The sequence below is a fragment of the Dermacentor andersoni genome, chromosome 5 (genome assembly GCF_023375885.2).
Source record: "Dermacentor andersoni chromosome 5, qqDerAnde1_hic_scaffold, whole genome shotgun sequence".
NCBI classification, from domain to species: Eukaryota; Metazoa; Arthropoda; class Arachnida; order Ixodida; family Ixodidae; genus Dermacentor; species Dermacentor andersoni.
The window spans coordinates 194358061-194377529 of NC_092818.1; the positions used below are offsets into that span (position 1 = coordinate 194358061).

The following is a 19469-nucleotide window of genomic DNA, read 5'->3' on the forward strand; positions in this document are numbered from 1 at the left end:
TTGTGATAAGCCAAGATCAACACGCGGAAAGCACAGCCACGTGCGGATACCAGGCAGCTTGTTTGATAACTTTGGCACAACGCAAATATCTAGGATTGTGCGAATAACAATTACACGGACATTGCAAGCGAATCTTTGTCGCCTTTGGCGTCGGTGTCGCCGGGAGGTTTCGTATATATTTATGTATAGGGTGAATAGAATACGAATCAACTATCGAATAGTTTTCGATTAATTTGCGAATAATATACAGCCTTGTCATCATTATTACCAAACAATTTTCATATCCTTGTATTCACAACATTAGAAAGTTCCTGTCATTACAGTGCACCTACGTTATAAAGAAAGTTTTATTAAATTGAAAGAGGGAGCATTAGGAACAACTAAGCTGATTATTCGCAAATTCGGGGATCTTCGAGCATACGCGGTCATGCGTTATCATATAGAGGTTAAAAGGGAACGTTTGCCCAGTAAATATATGCGTATACCTTCGCGGCCAAACTAGACATGCGTAGTCTGCGGCGATAATTAACATTTGCCATTTGGATGTTACATTGTTGGTTTCAAGGGCGAATTATGCAGTGGTTGGAATAAAGACACCAAGTGCTCGAAACGTGCTCTCTCTAGTATGCGAATCGACATGGAAGCAGCCAAGCTAAATGTCACGACGACGCAGGCTCACCGATGCGCGGGGTGGCCTTGTCCTGCACGAGCGCCTCCTTGGCGGCTATCTCAGCAGAGTTCATCTGCGAGATGCGCGAGAGAAGACATCCCTTCTGTTCGGCAAGTGCCGCAGCTCCGGTAAAGGCAAGGCTTCGAATATATCGAAGCCTTGCGACACGTGCTAACACTGACAACGATCGACACACAGCCTCAAAGGGCGCACTTGTCTCGTCGTTAAACAAAGCGGCTGTATTCGCGATCAACTCAAAAATTTGGCGCAGGAAGTACGCCTTCCATGGCTGAGCAGTTCGCTGGTAACGAGGAACTCTCGAATTTACCCAATGGTAGCATATCGCGTCGACATCATATAGCGCACCATACATGTCAGCGTAAACGACGCTATTGCAATCGGAAAACGCGTCGCGTTAGGCGGCGAACACATGGACGGAATTTCCCGAAAGTAATTCCCTCGCACCTCCGCGCACTGGCAGCCCAGATATCCATGCAGGTGTTTTCAAATCAAATCGAAGTTTATTTGTCAGTACAGCATACACACACACCCAAATTCTGACCTGCCTAGGCCTATTTTGCTTCTTGGCTGGTCAGGCAGCAGGTGGAGAATCTTTTTAAAGAAATAACTTCATATACATGCATTTCTTGTCTAAATATACAAAACATCGTCGATAAAACTGACAACACAAAATAACCCGTACAGAACAAGTCAAGCTATGCACAAGGCAATACATTTACGCACCAGTCATGATGTTTCTATTGTTATTTGCAAGATAAATCATCAGGAATTTTATTAAATATAGCTGGTACATTGTAATTGCGCATCTTTTTACCATAATTAGTATAGATCCGTGTTTCAACACAACCTTCTATTTTCTTCAGTGTGGCATCTTTTTTTACAGGAGTTCTATATTCATTTCAATAATAATGCCACATCAACACAACAAAATAAAACAGTTGACAAATCTGAAAGATGCCTAACCCATCGCATTTCTCTTTCATGTCAGCCGAGTGTAGTTTGGTCCCGTAAGATATAGTGTTCGTGGTTCTTTTCAGTATAACATTTAATGCTTGCTTATATTCTGAGCAGTTGTCACATACAGAAACACCATATCTTAAAACAGGTTCCACTAATGCTGTGTATAGATTACTCCTTTAAGGTGAAGCGGAGATTTCCCTCGAAGGTGATAAATCATGGCCACAATGGCCCTAATCTTTCTAGAGGGGTAAACGATGTGGTCATTCCAAGTGAGGGGTTGATCAAAATGGATACAGGGATACTGAACTGTTCGCTCTATTTGTATGGCTTTGCAATCACATGGGTAGCAACGGGATGAATTTAGATTTAGCGGTTTGGTTAAAGCAACTATTTTCTGGGGTCATTTAAAACATGTCAGTTTTGTTTTGTGACGTTTAAAAGAAGTTGCGAGAACCAGTCAGCTACTTTATCTGTATCTGTCTGAAATGTTTGAATGCATCTACAATATTCAGTGGCTTCAACTGCGAGTACTGTATCGTCAGCGTATTGGAAGATTTTTGACTTCATATTCAATAAACCCAAATCAGACACATAAACATTAAAAAGCACTGCACCGAGTATACTTCCTTGAGGTACACAGAAAGTAATATTCTTCAAATCTCCATACGTATTAACAAGCATAACACACTACATGTCTGTAAAATTACTGACAAAAACTTTTTGAAATGACAACAGAAACCAAGCGAGCTTAATTTTTCGAGTAGTAACGTATGGTCTATCGTGACAAATGCCTTCGTTAAATCCACAAATAGGATTAGCACAACATGGTTATTTTCTATTGCATTGTAAACACAATCATAAAATTATTCAAGAAGTGTTGTATTTCTGTTCTTTGTAAAGCCAAGCTGTGCAGCATTGTTCAAAGAGCATTTTTCACAGAATGATTGCATAATGTGTGCAACGTGCTTTTCCATAATATGTGCTATCGATGACAGTATTGCAATGGGCCTATAATTTGTTAAGTTACCTTCTTTCATGTTAAGTCACCTTGCTTTTTTGTCTATATTCAGGCGTTACGTTCTTTATTGCCCTCTGAACTGTCGTCAAAGTGTACACAGAGGGCATACTGACCTCTGCTTTCATGCCTTCCACTGCTTGTCTGAGGGAGCGTTCGACTTTCTTTGGAAGCTCCTTAGAACTTCCTTCTGCATTCTACACCGACGACAAGAAAGGAAAAAGAAAATGAAGAATAGCGGACATATTAGTTGATAATTGCTAGAATCTTAAGAATACGATCGGGCAAGGGGGGTGGGGGGTACAGCAGCGCGATATGCATGATTAATGACGCCTGCCGGATAATATGAACTGCAGGGAGTACCGACTTTGGCGTCCTGCTCATACGCAATTATGATAAACGGAGCTTGTCGATCTACCCCGACCCTCTACCGGCTGTTAACTATGCAGCACGTTAAACGGCTGTTATATGTCGTATATATATATGCAACATATAACAGCAGCAACCATAAAACTCCATAAAACTACTTTCCAATGATGGCAAAAATTAGAAGTAAGAAATCAAGAAAATCAAGTTAAATAGGAAAATGCGACATTTTCATATCAACAATTGCTCCGCGGCGATATTTTCAAGCCTTGTTAGCTTGCGCGTATTCAGATCAATGTCGTGATGACAAGAATAAGCATACTGCGCAAAGTTCTTACACTCTTTGCGGTAGCATGCGTTAACAGTGTTGTTAGTTGCATCGAACAAACGGACTGCGAGAAGGGCGAAACAGTGATGACGCGGCAGCAGCAATACCGTGCCGGCTGCGGTGTCGAACCGAACAGCGGGACATAGGCGTATCTACTACGGAGGGGGGGGGGTGCAAAGTATGCCATTTGTCCCTCCCCCTCCCGCCCCCAATTTCGAAAGCTGTGACTGTCAGCTGCACACTGGAAATTCCAACAAAACAACCACGGAGGCCAAGTTGTCTTTCAGAAAAACACACCCTCAAGTATGCCTTTATTGTGCAACGTATTCCATGTTTTGTCAGCAAGGATTGTCTTTTGGGCCTTGTAGATGGCGCTCGGCCAGCTGAGCCGTCTGTGTGACGCGCCTTGCACTCCTGCACTGCCGAGGAGGACATGTCGTCGGGCGGTCGAAAGCAAGTGTCATCTTCCGCTGCTTGCATCATCCCGTGTTTGTTGGGGTCGTCTAACCTTACCATCTATGAAAACACAATATCAGCTTTTTTTTTTATAATTTAACGGTATGTAATCAGTTTTGCCATTTAAGCTATTTTGTCTCTAGGTTTAGCGACTTTCTTGTCTGTTCAGCGACAAACTTTTCTATTTAGCGACCGGTAACTTTTTTGGCAACTTGAATAAACAATTGTCGACATTTTAGCGACTTAGAAGCTAGGAAAGTCGCTTCAAAAATTGTCCTCTTGAACGGACCTCATTATTCAAAAGCTACATGTGGGCGGCCGAAATCGCTGAATGATGCATAGGCTCCAGGACCATGATGAAGCAACGGCTGCCTGCACATTGGCAGTCTTCACACTGCAAATTGTTCTTTACAGCACAGTGGTTAATCACAGACTTTATATTGTCTTCACAAAACTGTTGTCTTATTATCTATACAGAACCAATTTAAATGAGTAGAAACGCTGCCGGTTCTGAGGCATCACTATATGCACTCGATTGTAGTACATTCGCAAAAGTAGTAGTAAATTATCTTCCAAAATCAATTGGAATAAATTTTATGTTCAGGTCGAGGGTATAGGAAGGCGTAGGTCTCGGAGCGGCTGAGCTCGTTCACGCGAAGCTCAACAAACCGCTTCCGTTTCTCACGGCTTTCCGACCAAATAATACGTAACGGCGGCTTTTAGGTAAATCAAGGGCGGCAGCGCAGTATTTGACCTGTATAAAGCTCGGGTGATTGTCATCGCCGTGTTAACAACATGGGGTGAAGAATTTAGTTCTCCTACCACGAATGTCGAGAATCAGAAATATTTATGGAAAGTGTAGATAAGTGCCTTTTCGGGCTAGAAATCTTGGTTATTTGTGTTCCTTTGAATCGGGCTACATTTGCAATCTTTCAATCTGGAAGTAAACACAGGATCTAAACTGTCATCATCCGTCATGTAAATATATTAGTACGATGTCAACTCGGGTTGGTTAAAGGTTTTTATACATATACTCAGCCAACTGAAATCGTTCATGATTTCAGAGTAATGGTAACCAAACTCACGCAACTTTTTATGGATTTCAAAAAAGCATTGGAATATAGGTTCCCCACAAAAAGTTACTTTATAAACTAAATGAAGTCCTTAGAAACATACTATTGAAAACCTGGTTGTCAGCCTACCTAATAAACTGGCCGCAATATGCTGTTTACAAAGACCACTCTTCAGAACGACTTTCGGTAGACTCTGGCGTATCACAGAGATCCGTGCTTGCGATGGGCCGCTTTTATTTCTCATATTCATTAATTAGAAGCTAACATATATTTTAGTTAGAATATTATTGTGCACTGACGATTGTGTTGCTCAGAGATCATAAGTTCTCCTGACCGAGAAAAGCTGAATCAGGACTTCCACAAGATTATTGAATGATGTCAATTCTGGCAAATGGAAACCAATTTCGAAAAGATTTTTATTACTATTTCTCTGAAACGAAAACCTTTAAAATTTAGGTTAAGTGCAAATAATCTTGATGAAAAAGAACTAACTTTAAATATTTAGGACATTGAATAAATAACACCCTTCATTGGTCAAAGCGCATTGACCACGTTACAGCTAACACAAACCGAAAACTTCTTTCTTCAAAGAGCTTTACAATTATCAATCCCTGCTCTTGGGTTGCTAGCCTATAAAGATGTCTTACCACTAGTATACCATGCTTCAGTAATCTGCGACTCTTTGACTAAAAGTGATATTGACAAAAAGAAAATACAAGAAAAAATGAAGTCCGCTTTACAGATAACAGTTTTGGATGCCCTTCAATAACAGCTCCTTTGGCCAAAGCTAATTCACCTGCCTTGTCCCAGAGGAACCTCTGTTCCCGTATTAATTTTCCCGGCTAATTTCTGTTTCTGTTCCTGTATTAATTTTACAGGCTAATTTATGGGCACTGTAACACTGGTACTTCAAAATTAATCTCTCTGTTATTCGGATATATGCCACCAGACAACGGCATAATTTAGCAGATACTCCCTTTCGCAGATAATTTAGCAGACACCCGACCTATGGGCGGCAGCGCCACCACTAAAATGGCAAGTGAAGTTTTGGCCACCATTCCATAGATAGTTCCCGAACAAACATTATGAACATTTCCATTTTTCTGTGATGCAAATAATCTTTCATGCGAATTATTTTATGCGTTCTTGAGGCGCCCCACAAGTCATTTGTAAAATGAACTCTGTGTGTCTTGACTAATGAAACAAATAGTATACTAAACAAAACTTTGTATTTCTTGGCTTCGGCGGTAATATTTTCTGCATTTAAGGTTCGGAAGCTTGGTATTTGTTCATTTTTTTGCAAATTTTGTAGTTAGTTCTGTTTTATAATCTGCTCTGCCAAAAATCCCATTGGGGATTGCAGTATCAATAAAAATATAAATATAAATATAAATATAAACATAAATAAAAGGCCCTGTAGATTCTGTTGGTATATTCACAGTTTATCAGTCACCTGCACGGACATTAAACACTAAAACGTCTAGGTTTACCTCAGGTTAACTTATAGTGCTCCAAAACGTCTACGTTATTTATATTTCAATGAAATTCACTAAAATTCCCTAAAACATAGCGGGAATCTTAGCGACCATTTTGCCTCTCTTAAGCGACTCGCTTCAAAAAGTTCTTGTAACACCGGATTGTAGTGGTTCATTATGTGTGACTGATAATTAAGTCTGTCAGCTACAAAGATAACGCTCACTGAGGCATTGTTCAGCCTCAGTGAGAATTAATATATATATATATATATATATATATATATATATATATATATATATATAATGAGAGAGAGCGAGAGCGAGAGAAATAGCTGGTACGCCACTGCAGCGCGGGATATGGACTGAAATTCTGTAGAGTTATTTCGAACACTACGGCTCAGCAGAATTTCGGGCAAGCATTAGCGCATATGCATATGTACTGTCGCGATCAAAAGTTTGGGGACCCCGGCACCAGCAAAAAATTAAAATATATTGAAGCGCCGCTCCGCGGCCTGGAATTTGTTTAATACATTGTGTTTCTCAAGCACGCCCGCGTACGCGTGCGCTCTTGATTTCAGCCGAAATGCTAGGCTGCGACAAAAGAAAAAAAGTCCCGGCACCTTTGGTCCCAAAACTTTTGATCGCAATTGTACCTTGTGAAAAAAAAAAGCAAGAATTGTGGCAGATCGAAATTATGGCATCGTTTGTATTCAAATCATATGAACATTCCGATGTTTTGAAAGACAGCGATATTTTATTTCCATGTCACTCGCTTGCGCTCAACATTGACAAACGAAACACCGCTTACCATTTTTAACGGGTTTCATTCAAACAGGTGTACTGCGTTTATTTAGAAGTATGCAAGACTGTGAAGAAACGGTATTACTAATGACTTGATAATTACAGGATGTGAATAGGCAACATAATAATATAGTACTTACCAGTGCGCTGACCATCTTGTCATAATCTGAAATGTAATTTGCACTAAACCAAAACAATTTGCAACGCGTCTCGCTGAGCTCATTGGAATTGAGAATCGATAATAATGATCGCTACCAAATTATTCACATATTGTTCTACTATAAACGAAGGAAAGCAGCATTTACTTTCATAGCCAAATCACCTGTTTCCAGGAAAATTAGCCCGCAATAACCCATAAACGTTAATATCAACGTATTAGCCTGCTTACTCAATCATCCCTAAAGGCATGTAAGGTTTTCCTAAATAATAAACGAATATGACGCCGTTTACCAAATGGCTGCTTTACTTCTGTATGAATTCATTTCATATATTGCACCTTAAGGGCCCGAAGGCATCACTTAAGGGGGGCGTAAATCGAGTTTCCAAATACAATACAATAAAAAAGCAACAGGTAACAAAATTAACAGAAAGACAACAACAAAGCAAATAGAACGAAAGCAAGTTAACAACACGCTATGGGGTGTATTTCGTATGAGCCGTCTGCAGATCGTACATACATACAAGAAAGAAAGCAGTTGGTCCGGGTAAATATTCACAGTGAAGCAGACGCGCGTATGAAGCGGTTTTATTGACGTTTCGGCCGGGGACCGGCCTTCATCAGAATACATTGCATGGTGTCAGTACAGTTAATATACATGTGCCTATCAACCAAATGAAGATACGCTTACATGAAAAACTAATAAAATGGGCGAACAAAATGCATCCGAATCGTTCAAAGGATAGCTGACACGTGTATAGACCGATGGCGATTGCAAACATATCTAAAATACAAAGCATAAAAACGCACTGAAATGAATTGTAAAAAACCAATCGCCACGTGACAACAAAACGTCAATATGTGCTTAATATGTGCTATGTTATCAAGCAAACACAGACACAGAAAAAGGGGAATATCGACGTACTAGTAGACGAAGGGACAAGTGACGGGCTACAAAGACAGGCGACTCAATTTTCCTACACATTCATTCATACCACACGCGACGGTATCAAACTTATAGATAAGGAAGGATTCGCGGGCTTCTCTATCATAATTTGAACGAAATCCAGATTCAAGCAACGTGACTCTCAGTTTATCAAATGAGTGGTCAGGAAGATGCACGTGTCTTGAGATGGGCAGGTTGGGCAACGTGTTAGCGTGGGATTTATGATTGTTAAAGCGGAATCTGAAAGGCCCTTCTGTTTGTCCGATGTACCGTTTTTTGCAGAGTATACATTCAAGCATGTATATTACGTTTTTTGTGTCGCAGTCGAAATCGCCTTTGATTTTTAAACAAAAGTTTGAAGACGTACTAGTAATCTGTTGCGATGTGACCATGTAGGGGCATAGTTTACATCGCGGTTTTCGACAAGGATGGCATCCGATGGCATCAGGGCAGTCAGTCTTAGGTGATGATGCTAGTATATCTCGAATATTTCTAGCTTTACGGTATACTGCTTTAGGCGGATCAGAGAATATGTTTTTGAGGCGTTCACTTTGCATTAGAATATTGTGGTGTTTCTTTAGTATACATGCGAAACACTTGAGACTGACGCAGTGTGGGTTAGGACAAGATTTGTCTGGGGTGAGGGAGTCGGTTTGTTCTTAATGCAAAAAAGCGTCCTTCGGTCATGCACGTCTGCGCGTTTTTTACAATTCATTTCAGTGCGTTTTTATGCTTTGTATTTTAGATATGCTTGCAATCGCCATCGGTCTATACACGTGTCAGCTATCCTTGGAACGATTCGGATGCATTCTGTTCGCCCATTTTGTTCGTTTTTCATGTAAGCGTATCTTCATTTGGTTGATAGGCACATGTATATTAACTGTACTGACACCATGCAATGTATTCTGATGAAGGCCGGTCCCCGGCCGAAACGTCAATAAAACCGCTTCATACGCGCGTCTGCTTCACTGTATATATATATATATATATATATATATATATATATATATATATATATATATATATATTAGTCTTAATAAAGGTTTAGTTGAGAGTTAGCGCTCGTCCTGTCTGCTTCGAGTCTCTGTCCGTGTCACTTCGCGCTACAATTCAAGATGATGTTACCGTACCAACTCGCACATCTGCGTAGAACACTACAGTTTACATTCGCAGTATACCATGCCAGCGTCGACTGGCCAGCCTGGCAGAAACGATAAAGAACTTAAAGCCACATAGTGCGCTGATCCTCATGTGTGGTGACTTTAACGTCGGTGTGGCGAAAGAGCACGGCGAATGGGTCGAGAGTTTCATGCTAACTTTCGTTGAAACTGAAGACGCTACAGTGACCCACGACGCAACCCCGTTCCTACATTGATCTCACATTTGTAAGCAGGCTGTATCACGTTACGATGGCAGAGCCTCTGACCGTCTACCACAGCGATCACAAGGCAATACTGTGCAAGTGTAGAATCGTCCGTAAAAGTGTGAGTGTGTGCGTGTAATCAACAGCTACGTTACCTAAAATAAAGGCTATGCAACTTGACGAAACGTGTCGTCATTCAACTTCAACGTTCAAAAAATACAATCTTAAACAAGCAATAATATCACATATGCATAGCATCGGGTCGCTCAGCATTTCTTGGGCTCGTTGCGCGGTCGTTAGCTTTGGACTTTGATTTTGATTCAGTTTGCATTGGGGGAAAGCTTCGGGTTCAACCATCCATATTTAAGAAAGGGGCTTAGATTTTTTTTATATATACTCATGCAACTCCATGGAAAGCTTTGTGATCGTGATCACAGCACGGTCATTCCGCAGCAAAGATGCATGCGCGAACGCCAGATTACGCGGCGCCAAAAAAAAAAAAAAGAAAGAAAAAAAGGAAAAATATAACCGCCCCCGCCGGAGACGCCTTTACGTGGTTGTTTAAATAATTTATTCACATTTGTGAATACCCTGGGTAATTGTCCGCTAACTTGGAGCTTCCAGTTTGCCGCGACCGATGTGAATTATCACTACACCATTAAATGGGTACGATTGTCAGGTCTCCTCACATTCACAGGTGATTTGGAAATGACGAATGGCCTTTTCTAAGAGCAGGAGCGCCGTAAACTGCTACAAAATTAAGCCAGTGTAATGTAAGGATTCCTTTGGCTCAATTCTGTCCCGTCATCCTTTCACGGTCGGTCGATCCTGGCGATAACGTGAGCGCGGATTGGCGCTCGTACCACTGGCGAAGCGCGAAAAAGAAACGTGGTACAGGAATTGAATCGTTGCATTATCGGTCAGCCCTTAGTACCTTCAACATGCTGGCTGCGAGAAATGATTCTGCTTTAAACTGTTATAATCGTGGCACATCTCGTGCTTAGCACAGGAGCTCGAACGTAGATGGTGCATTCTTTGTACCCTGCATCTGCGCGATCATTTCTTTAGAATGTATACTTTCGCTGCGGCGATGCTCGCATGAAGGAAACACATTGAGAAAGCTTGAAGAAATTGAGAAAAAATACAACTGGCACTTCGTTCAAGGAACGCCAGTGATTCTGATTCTTGGCACATCCCAGTGTGGAACAAACTGTCGTGCGTGTAAGGTTGAAATGAGGTTTGTTAATGAAGTCGGAACTCCTCTCCCTCCTTCTCCCGAATATCAGAGGCCGTTGCTAACCCCACTTACAGTTCATGGCGTTGTCCACTGGAGAGAACAAGGCGCTAGAAGATGCGTTCTCCTTGTCCTTATACCGAGCCAGGACCTTGGACGCCATGAGGTCTGGGTAGATAAGAATATTGCGCATTGCAGTTTGCAAGGCACGCGAGACGAATTCGCTGAAACTCGCCATTTAAGGGCAATCCGTGCTTCCTCAGCAAGAGCTTTCCGAACAAAAAAGCCTTGAACCTGCATTCCAATTAATCGTACTCTTTCTCAGCCACGATTGTTGTTTCCGGAGAAACCTGTCCATGCCGCACGAAGAAAATGCATATTCATAGCATAACCGGCGGAGGTGTGCTGCGAGCAGGAAGCGCTCAGTCATTTACTGAGATATATACCCTTTTTTTCAATTCATTTAATACTACCTTTATTCCATGTTCCAGTAACATTAGGGTACTTGATAGAGACGCATTTCTTCCCATATTTCAGGCCTTTTATAGCACCTTTGATATATAACCAATTGTTGATACATGACCAATAACTACATGTAAAAATACTGCAATTTTATTCCATGTTTTAGGTATTCTGCAGAACAAAGAGCGATGAATTCGTGTTCTCCACTTGCCACCACAGCAGTGAAATCAAAGAATCTGAAAATACGGTCGTTTCTGCCGTGCCCATTCATCGACGCTTACCGCCTTCCCTTCGACACGATTTCACGCTTTTCAAATGGCCTTTCTCACTGAAAAGACACGCATTTATAATATTTCTTCTCTAAACAGACGGGTGCGTGCATCAGCTTCTCCGCAGGACTGGTGGGGGTTTTCAGATAATTTGGATGTAGGACTACGGTCATGCATCGAATACGGCCATGCACAGTTTCGACGTTTCAATAGGTAGAAACATTTACTTTCTGAGGCTTACTGGACTAGGGCTGATTTTGACAGCTAGCAGCTTCCTAAACGCAGACAAATTCAATGTGATTCAATGTGATTGCAGATAATATTTTCCATTTAATACAAGAAAACAACGTTCGTAGTTTTAAATTTTTATTCGACAAATAGTGTAAGCCATGCGCAGGCTATTAGAGAGAGCGGGCTCCAAAGAAAGTGTACACAAGTACCACGGCCGCTCGGTGCAAAGCAAGGTGCTTTTGGATCGAGCGGCCGTGCAAGTACATATGCTGCGAAAAAGTCGCAGTTTCGCCCGAAAGGCGAAGCATCGATTGCGATGGTAAATTAGTAGACAGCTATACGAAGTAGGGACAGTAGCTTTATCGGCCGTATAAACTGGGGAACGTTTACTAACTAAATTAACAAGCATGGTGTTAGCGCGCACAGGCAAACATGAAGACATCACACTCGATGACCGCGGACACTCGCTGTCAAAACGCTGGCGTGTGGAAGCGTGGCAGCAGAAGCGAGCGAAGTGACCTTGGCGCTGTCTATCGCTTCAACGCAAACTGAGAGGCGAGAACACAACATGCACAAAAGTATGAGCCGTCTGCAGATCGCTTTCAAGATACGGCGCGCGCAACCATGCGCGGTTGCGCAAAGTATGCAGTTGCCGCCGGAGTAGAACGCCGCCCCGCTCCCTTCCGCGCGGCCTCCCCGCTTTTCTCACTCGCGTGCGGGATTGAGCCGGAATCGTCGGTTCCCCTTGCGCGCGGTCGCGAAATGCGCAGTTGCTGCAAAGAACAACCCCCCCCCCCCCCAATCCACCCACCCCCAACTCCCTTCCCATCCCTTCACGGCCTTTGGCGTGACGAAAGACTGCGCGTTCCCTCTAAGCTTTCCCCCTTTTACCCACTAGATGGTCGGCTCCCCTCGCGTGCTTTTACTCGTACATACAGCATACGGCGCGCGGCAACAGTGTTATCGCACTCAGTCTTTATACGGAACATCATGGCAACGGAGACGACAAAAATGCGCCTAGAGTGTCCATATAATTTCTATCGCAATAATAATGTCAGCCCCAAAGGTAAGACGAATAGATCGCACAGATCGTAGTGCCTTGTAAACAAAATAAAATATGCACGGCGAACGGCGACAAAACAGAGGCAGTCACTGCCCAGGGCTGGGCAAAGATACTTTGCAATTGTATCATGATACGATACAAGATACTTGACAAGGTACTACCGCAATCATTGTATCAGATACGATACTTTCAATTTGTATCTTAAGGTACTTCGATACATTCGGAAATTTCTTATTATACATCTATATAGCGTAGCAGCAAACGCGTATGCCCAAAGATGTTTGCTTAGAAATTTCTTAACTCCGTCCAACCTTGTTTCATTTAAATGAATTGTTTGCTACTATTTCAAGCTTTTCGTATTTCTTGCTCAAAGTACAATACTTTCATTCCGAAACAATGCCTGAAACTTGCAGGGTGTCGGAACGAAATGTTTTCGTTCTGGTTTTAGTTTTGTTGCACTGACAAAAGTTCCGTTCCGAAAAAAAAAAAAAATAAACCGTTACGGTTTGTAACGGTTTTAGTTTGCATGCAAAGTCCTAATTTTTCTCAATAAGTGAATTATAAGTTCTGAGATCATTGCTCAATGCTTTGAGTAAAGGCACCGAGCAAGATCTCAGTATACTCGCCGAAATGCGAGACCGCTGTTTCAATAAAACCAACCTAAACGAACATAAACGAACGTTAAAACTTCGGTAAACAAGCCTTGTACTCGTAGAAAACGAAACCATAAGCTCTTCTGCGCAAGCGCTTGGTTTTGCTACGATGCCGATCTGCTAGTCACCCGAGCGACATGTTTAGATTAGTGTAGCGCTCGACCGGCTATCGCTCGCACTATCCGTGCCTAAGATACGCGCTAATGCTGATGTTGCCAGGCGTCACTTGTTTCGGATTGTTGACTTTTTCCTTCAACCAAAACAGAGAAAAAATATTTCGGTTTCACTCCGAACCAAAATAATAAATAACGTTTCGCTTCGTTCTCGTTCTGATAAAAAATATCGCGTTTTTTTTTCCTTTTTCCATGTTGTTGCCGTTCCGTTCCGACACACTGTGTGAAAGCCACTAGACGCAAGGAAACCTTATTATTGAATTCTCCAAGCTTCGTAACAAAGCATTACGCAAGAAAAACTTAAATAACGACACTATACCGGCATCACAATTTGTGCGTAAGACGCTGCACGTATTGGCGTACGCAGCGCAGTATGGTGGCTACAAGCAAGTGTCATGGCACCGACGCAACTAACTAAACAAAAAAAAAAAGAAAACAAAAGTTCGGTTCCGCGCAGACGTTCTTGAGCTTGTTTTTGTCCATACGGTGCGAGCGCCACCTCGTGACTGTGCTCTTCCAATAGGAACGCGCAGACCTCGTCGCCTGCCTTCGCTGGAGGGCTTTGGCGGAAAAATAATGTCGCTGCCTTTAGTTTTCTTCAAATGGCTTAGTGGCAGCAGTATCAGCTTGAGAAGCGGTGTTTAGCCAACATTTATAGTTTCGCACTGTGATATTGCGATAGGAGTATCTTGTATATTAAGATGCACGACACATTATTTCATGTATCGGAAATACAGATACTTATACTCGTCTTGCCAGGCGTATCATGATACAGCTGCAAGATACCCAAAGAGTATATAGTATCTGAGATACATGTATCTTGGATACTGCCCAGCACTGTCACTGCCACACTTTAACCAAAAGAAAGATAAGACATTTCATATTCCCATCCTTACTATCCGAGAAAGTACAATTCTACTTTAGCCACGAAGCCGTCTACGCAATCCCTTTCGACGAATTTCCGCGGCAACGCGTTTCATCTCTCTATAGATCTTGGGGAAAAGAAATTAAATGCGTACGTCCTGAGCTGCTTATCACGACAATTTTATTAGAGTGGTGATGGATCGGTTTTCGAGTGCTCGCGTGATGCAAAGTAATAAAGCATATAAATTAACTTCATTGCACGACTCGTATACAAGTAAGAGCACACATGCTTTCGAAAAGCATTCAGGCAATTTTGGCGGGTATATTTGGAATTATTTAACCATATAGCCCTCTTTCTTGATGTTTTCCAACATATCTGTAACGTGTGCCTTATAAGACGATGAGCAAAACGTGAGCAAGGTGAATGCAGCAGCCAACGTTTCAACAAGTGGACTTGTCTTCTTCAAGGCGACGTATGCTTTCCTCGCCACACGCCGCACTTCCTTCGAATTATCGATGGCATCAACGCCAACCAAAACCTTTCCGACCGCGCTATTCTAGTCACTTTGGATGTTTCTGCCCTTTACACCAACATTCCCATGAGTGAAGGAATTGAAGCCGTTTCTAGATCCCTCGTAATCAATCCCCAAGCGCACGCTCCTGAAGTTTACTTATCGCTCCTTAGGTTAGTTCTCACGCTCAACTATTTAGAATTCGATTCTATACACTACTTGCAAATTTTCGGCACTAGCATGGGTACGCCATTCGCTCCCACGTATGCGAACATTTTCATGGGACAGCTTGAAGCAGACCTGCTGAAATCCTACCCTTTAAAACCCCACACCTATATTCAAATATACTGTGGCGAGGAAAGCATACGTCGCCTTGAAGAAGACAAGTCCATTTGTCGAAACGTTGGCTCCTGCATTCACCTTGTTCACGTTTTGCTCATCGTCTTGAAGTTCCATCTCCCGCATTCCCCGTCTTTTCTCTGGTGTGCCTTATAAGTGTTCCAAACTATACATTACCGTACTCGAGGATTGGTAGACCTAACGTCTCATTTATTTCGGAACCGCGGTGCTTAGCCTCAGGATTTCCATTTCGTAGAGATGTCTTGAGCAATGACCTGCTCCCGTTTGGAAATTGTGCACGATTATTTAGATGTTAATTAATGTGCTGTTGGGCATTAGTTAAACAATATTATTCACACCCCATGCCGATGGCCGCCGCCGCTGCTGTTACGTGGGCAAAGATTGCATCTTTACTGCCAGTTCGCTAAAAATAATCCTTCCTGGAATCAAGTGCTATAGACTAGACAACCTCGGCCAGGCGGCGCTGCTGTGCCTTCCTGAAAACGCCCCGCTTGTTGGAAAAAAAGAAACTCGCAGGACGCTTAAGCTTCGCTTTTGGAACGTGATATCGTCCAAAGATCCGTGACTGCTTCTAACGTCTCCCGGCAACTGCAACTTATGTGACCATAATGTCTACCGGGCAACGCTGGCGGCGAACGCTATGCGCACGAAGGCGAATTTTCTGGTAGAAACGCGGCCTCTTGCGTGGGCCGAACACAGAGGTTGCGCACAGTCGCTCAAAAAAAAAAAAGAAAGAAGAAAAAGAAAAACGAACGTCATTTTCAGGTTTCTGTTATTGCTTCGCCCTTTTAATACTTCATTCTGAGAAGATTTAACATAAAAGGCATGCGCTGTCGGAGTTTTGTTTCATGATATTTGTGGGCTGTCATTCTCGAAATTCGGAGGAATAGCTCTGTCAAGAATGTAAGACAAGGTATGAACAACTTCAGTGTTAAAATGGTGTGGCAGTATAACCCGCCTATGCCGCATGTCATGTAGCGAGGCGTGGCATATCATCATCATCATTATCATCATCATCATCAGCCTGGTTACACTCACTGCAGGGCAAAGGCCTCGAGATCTCCCATACTTCTCCAACTACCCCGGTCATGTAATAATTGTGGCCATGTTGTCCCTGCAAACTTCTTAATGTCATCCGCCCACCTAACTTTCTGCCGCCCCCTGCTACGCTTCCCTTCCCTTGGAATCCAGTCCGTAACGCTTAATGGCCATCGGTTATCTTCCCTCCTCATTACATGTCCTGCCCATGCCCATTTCTGTTTCTTGATTTCGACTAAGATGTCATTAACTCGCGTTTGTTCCCTCACCCAATCTGCTCTTTTCTTATCCCTTAACGTTACACCCGTCATTCTTCTTTCTATAGCTCGTTCCGTCGTCCTCAATTTCAGCAGAACCCTTTTCGTAAGCCTCCAGGTTTCTGCCCCATACGTGAGTACTGGTAAGACACAGCTATTATACACTTTTCTCTTGAGGGATAGTGGCAACCTGCTGTTCACGATTTGAGAATGCCTGCCAAACGCACCCCAGCCCATTCTTATTCTTCTGGTTATTTCAGTCTCATGATCCGGATCCGTGGTCACTACCTGCCCTAAGTAGATGTATTCCCTTACAACTTCCAGTGCCTCGCTACCTATCGTACACTGCTCTTCTCTTCCGAGACTGTTAAATATTACTTTAGTTTTCTGCAGATTATTTTTTAGACCCACCCTTCTGCTTTGCCTCTCCAGGTCAGTGAGCATGCATTGCAATTGGTCTCCTGAGTTACTAAGTAAGGCAATATCATCAGCAAATCGCAAGTTGCTAGGGTATTCTCCATCAACATTTATCCCCAATTCTTCCCACTCCAGGTATCTGAATACCTCCTGCAAACACGCTGTGAATAGCATTGGAGAGATCGTATCTCCCTGTCTGACGCCTTTCTTTATTGGGATTTTGTTGCTTTCTTTATGGAAGACTACGGTGGCTGTGGAGCCGCTATAGATATCTTTCAGTATTTTTACATCTGGCTCATCTACACCCTGATTCCGTAATGCCTCCATGACTGCTGAGGTCTCGACTGAAACAAACGCTTTTTCGTAATCAATGAAAGCTATATATAAGGGTTGGTTATACTCTGCACATTTCTCTATCACCTGATTGATAGTGTGAATATGGTCTTGTTGAGTAGCCTTTACGGTATCCTGCCTGGTCCTTTGGTTGACAGAAGTCTAAGATGTTCCTGATTATATTTGCGATTAACTTAGTAAATACTTTGTAGGCAACGGACAGTAAGCTGATCGGTCTATAATTTTTCAAGTCTTTGGCGTCCCCTTTCTTATGGATTAGGATTATGTTAGCGTTCTTCCAAGGTTCCGGTACGCTCGAGGTCATGAGGCATTGTGTATATAGGGTGGCCAGTCTTTCTAGAACAATGTTCCCACCATCCTTCAACAAATCTGTTACCTGATCCTCCCCAGCTGCCTTCCCCCTTTACATAGCTCCCAAGGCATTCGTTACTTCTTCCGGCGTTACTTGTGGGATTTCAAATACCTCTAGACTATTCTCTCTCACATTATCGTCGTGGGTGCTACTGGTACTGTATAAATCTCTATAGAACTACTCAGCCACTTGAGCTATCTCATCTATATTAGTAACAACATTGCCGGCTTTGTCTCTTAACGCATACATCTGATTCTTGCCTATTCCTAGTTTCTTCTTCACTGCTTTTAGGCTTCCTCCGTTCCTGAGAGCATGTTCAATTCTATCCATATTATAGTTCCTTATGTCAGCTGTCTTACGCTTGTTGATTAACTTAGAAAGTTCTGACAGTTCTATTCTAGCTGTAGGGTTAGAGGCTTTCATACATTGGCGTTTCTTCATCAGATCTTTGGTCTCCTGCGATAGCTTACTGGTATCCTGTCTAACGGAGTTACCACCGACTTCTATTGCACAATCCTTAATGATGCCCACAAAATTGTCGTTCATTGCTTCAACACTAAGGTCCTCTTTCTGAGTTAAAGCCGAATACCTCTTCTGTAGCTTGATCTGGAATTCCTTTATTTTCCCTCTTACCGCTAACTCATTGATCGGCTTCCTATGTACCAGTTTCTTCCTTTCCCTCCTCAGGTCTAGACTAATTCGAGTTCTTACCATCCTATGGTCGCTGCAGCGCACCTTGCCGAGCACGTCCACATATTGTATGATGCCAGGGTTAGCGCAGAGTATGAAGTCTATTTCATTTCTAGTCGCGCCATTTGGGCTGCTCCACGTCCACTTTCGGCTAACCCGCTTGCGGAAGAAGGTATTCATTATCCGCATATTATTCTGTTCTGCAAATTCTACTGATAACTTCCCCTGCTATTCCTAGAGCCTATGCCATATTCCCCCACTGACTTGTCTCCTGCCATGCTTCTTGCCTACCTTGGCATTGAAGTCGCCCATCAGTATAGTGTATTTTGTTTTGACTTTACCCATCGCCGATTCCACGTCTTCATAAAAGCTTTCGACTTCCTGGTCATCATGACTGGATGTAGGGGCGTAGACTTGTACGATCTTCAATTTGTACCTCTTATTAAGTTTCACAACAAGACCTGCCACCCTCTCGTTAATGCTATAGAATTCCTGTATATTACCAGTTATACCCTTATTAATCAGGAATCCGACTGTTCTCGTCTCTCCACTAAGCCCCGGTAGCACAGTACGCGTGCCCGCTTTTTAGCACTGTATATGCTTCTTTTGTCCTCCTAACCTCACTGAGCCCTATTATATCCCATTTACTACCCTCTAATTCCTCCAATAACACTGCTAGACTCGCCTCACTAGATAACGTTCTAACGTTAAACGTTGCCAGGTTCAGATTCCAATGGCGGCTTGTCCAGATATAACTATACCTAAATATATGTAGTCGGCTGAGATGACAAAGGATACATCTGGTGGGAACGGCGAGAACAACAACAACAACAATAAAGAGATCGTGCTTTGGTTCTGTGCACATTTGTCGTGGAACGTCACAGTGGCGCAGTCTACGACAGGATAGAA

At 42.7% G+C, this 19469-nt stretch overlaps 1 protein-coding gene across 1 annotated transcript in view; it reads right to left on the reverse strand.

The window, feature by feature from the left end:
* Positions 1-19469, reverse strand: part of LOC126531788 (uncharacterized) — an 82340-nt gene that overhangs the window by 46322 nt on the left and 16549 nt on the right. Inside the window, exons 3-5 of the mRNA XM_055070587.1 lie at positions 10941-11033; positions 7306-7331; positions 2783-2863 (exon numbers count right to left, since the gene is read on the reverse strand). Coding sequence (XP_054926562.1) covers positions 2783-2863; positions 7306-7331; positions 10941-11033 — 200 coding nt within the window. The remainder of the gene's footprint in view (positions 1-2782; positions 2864-7305; positions 7332-10940; positions 11034-19469) is intronic.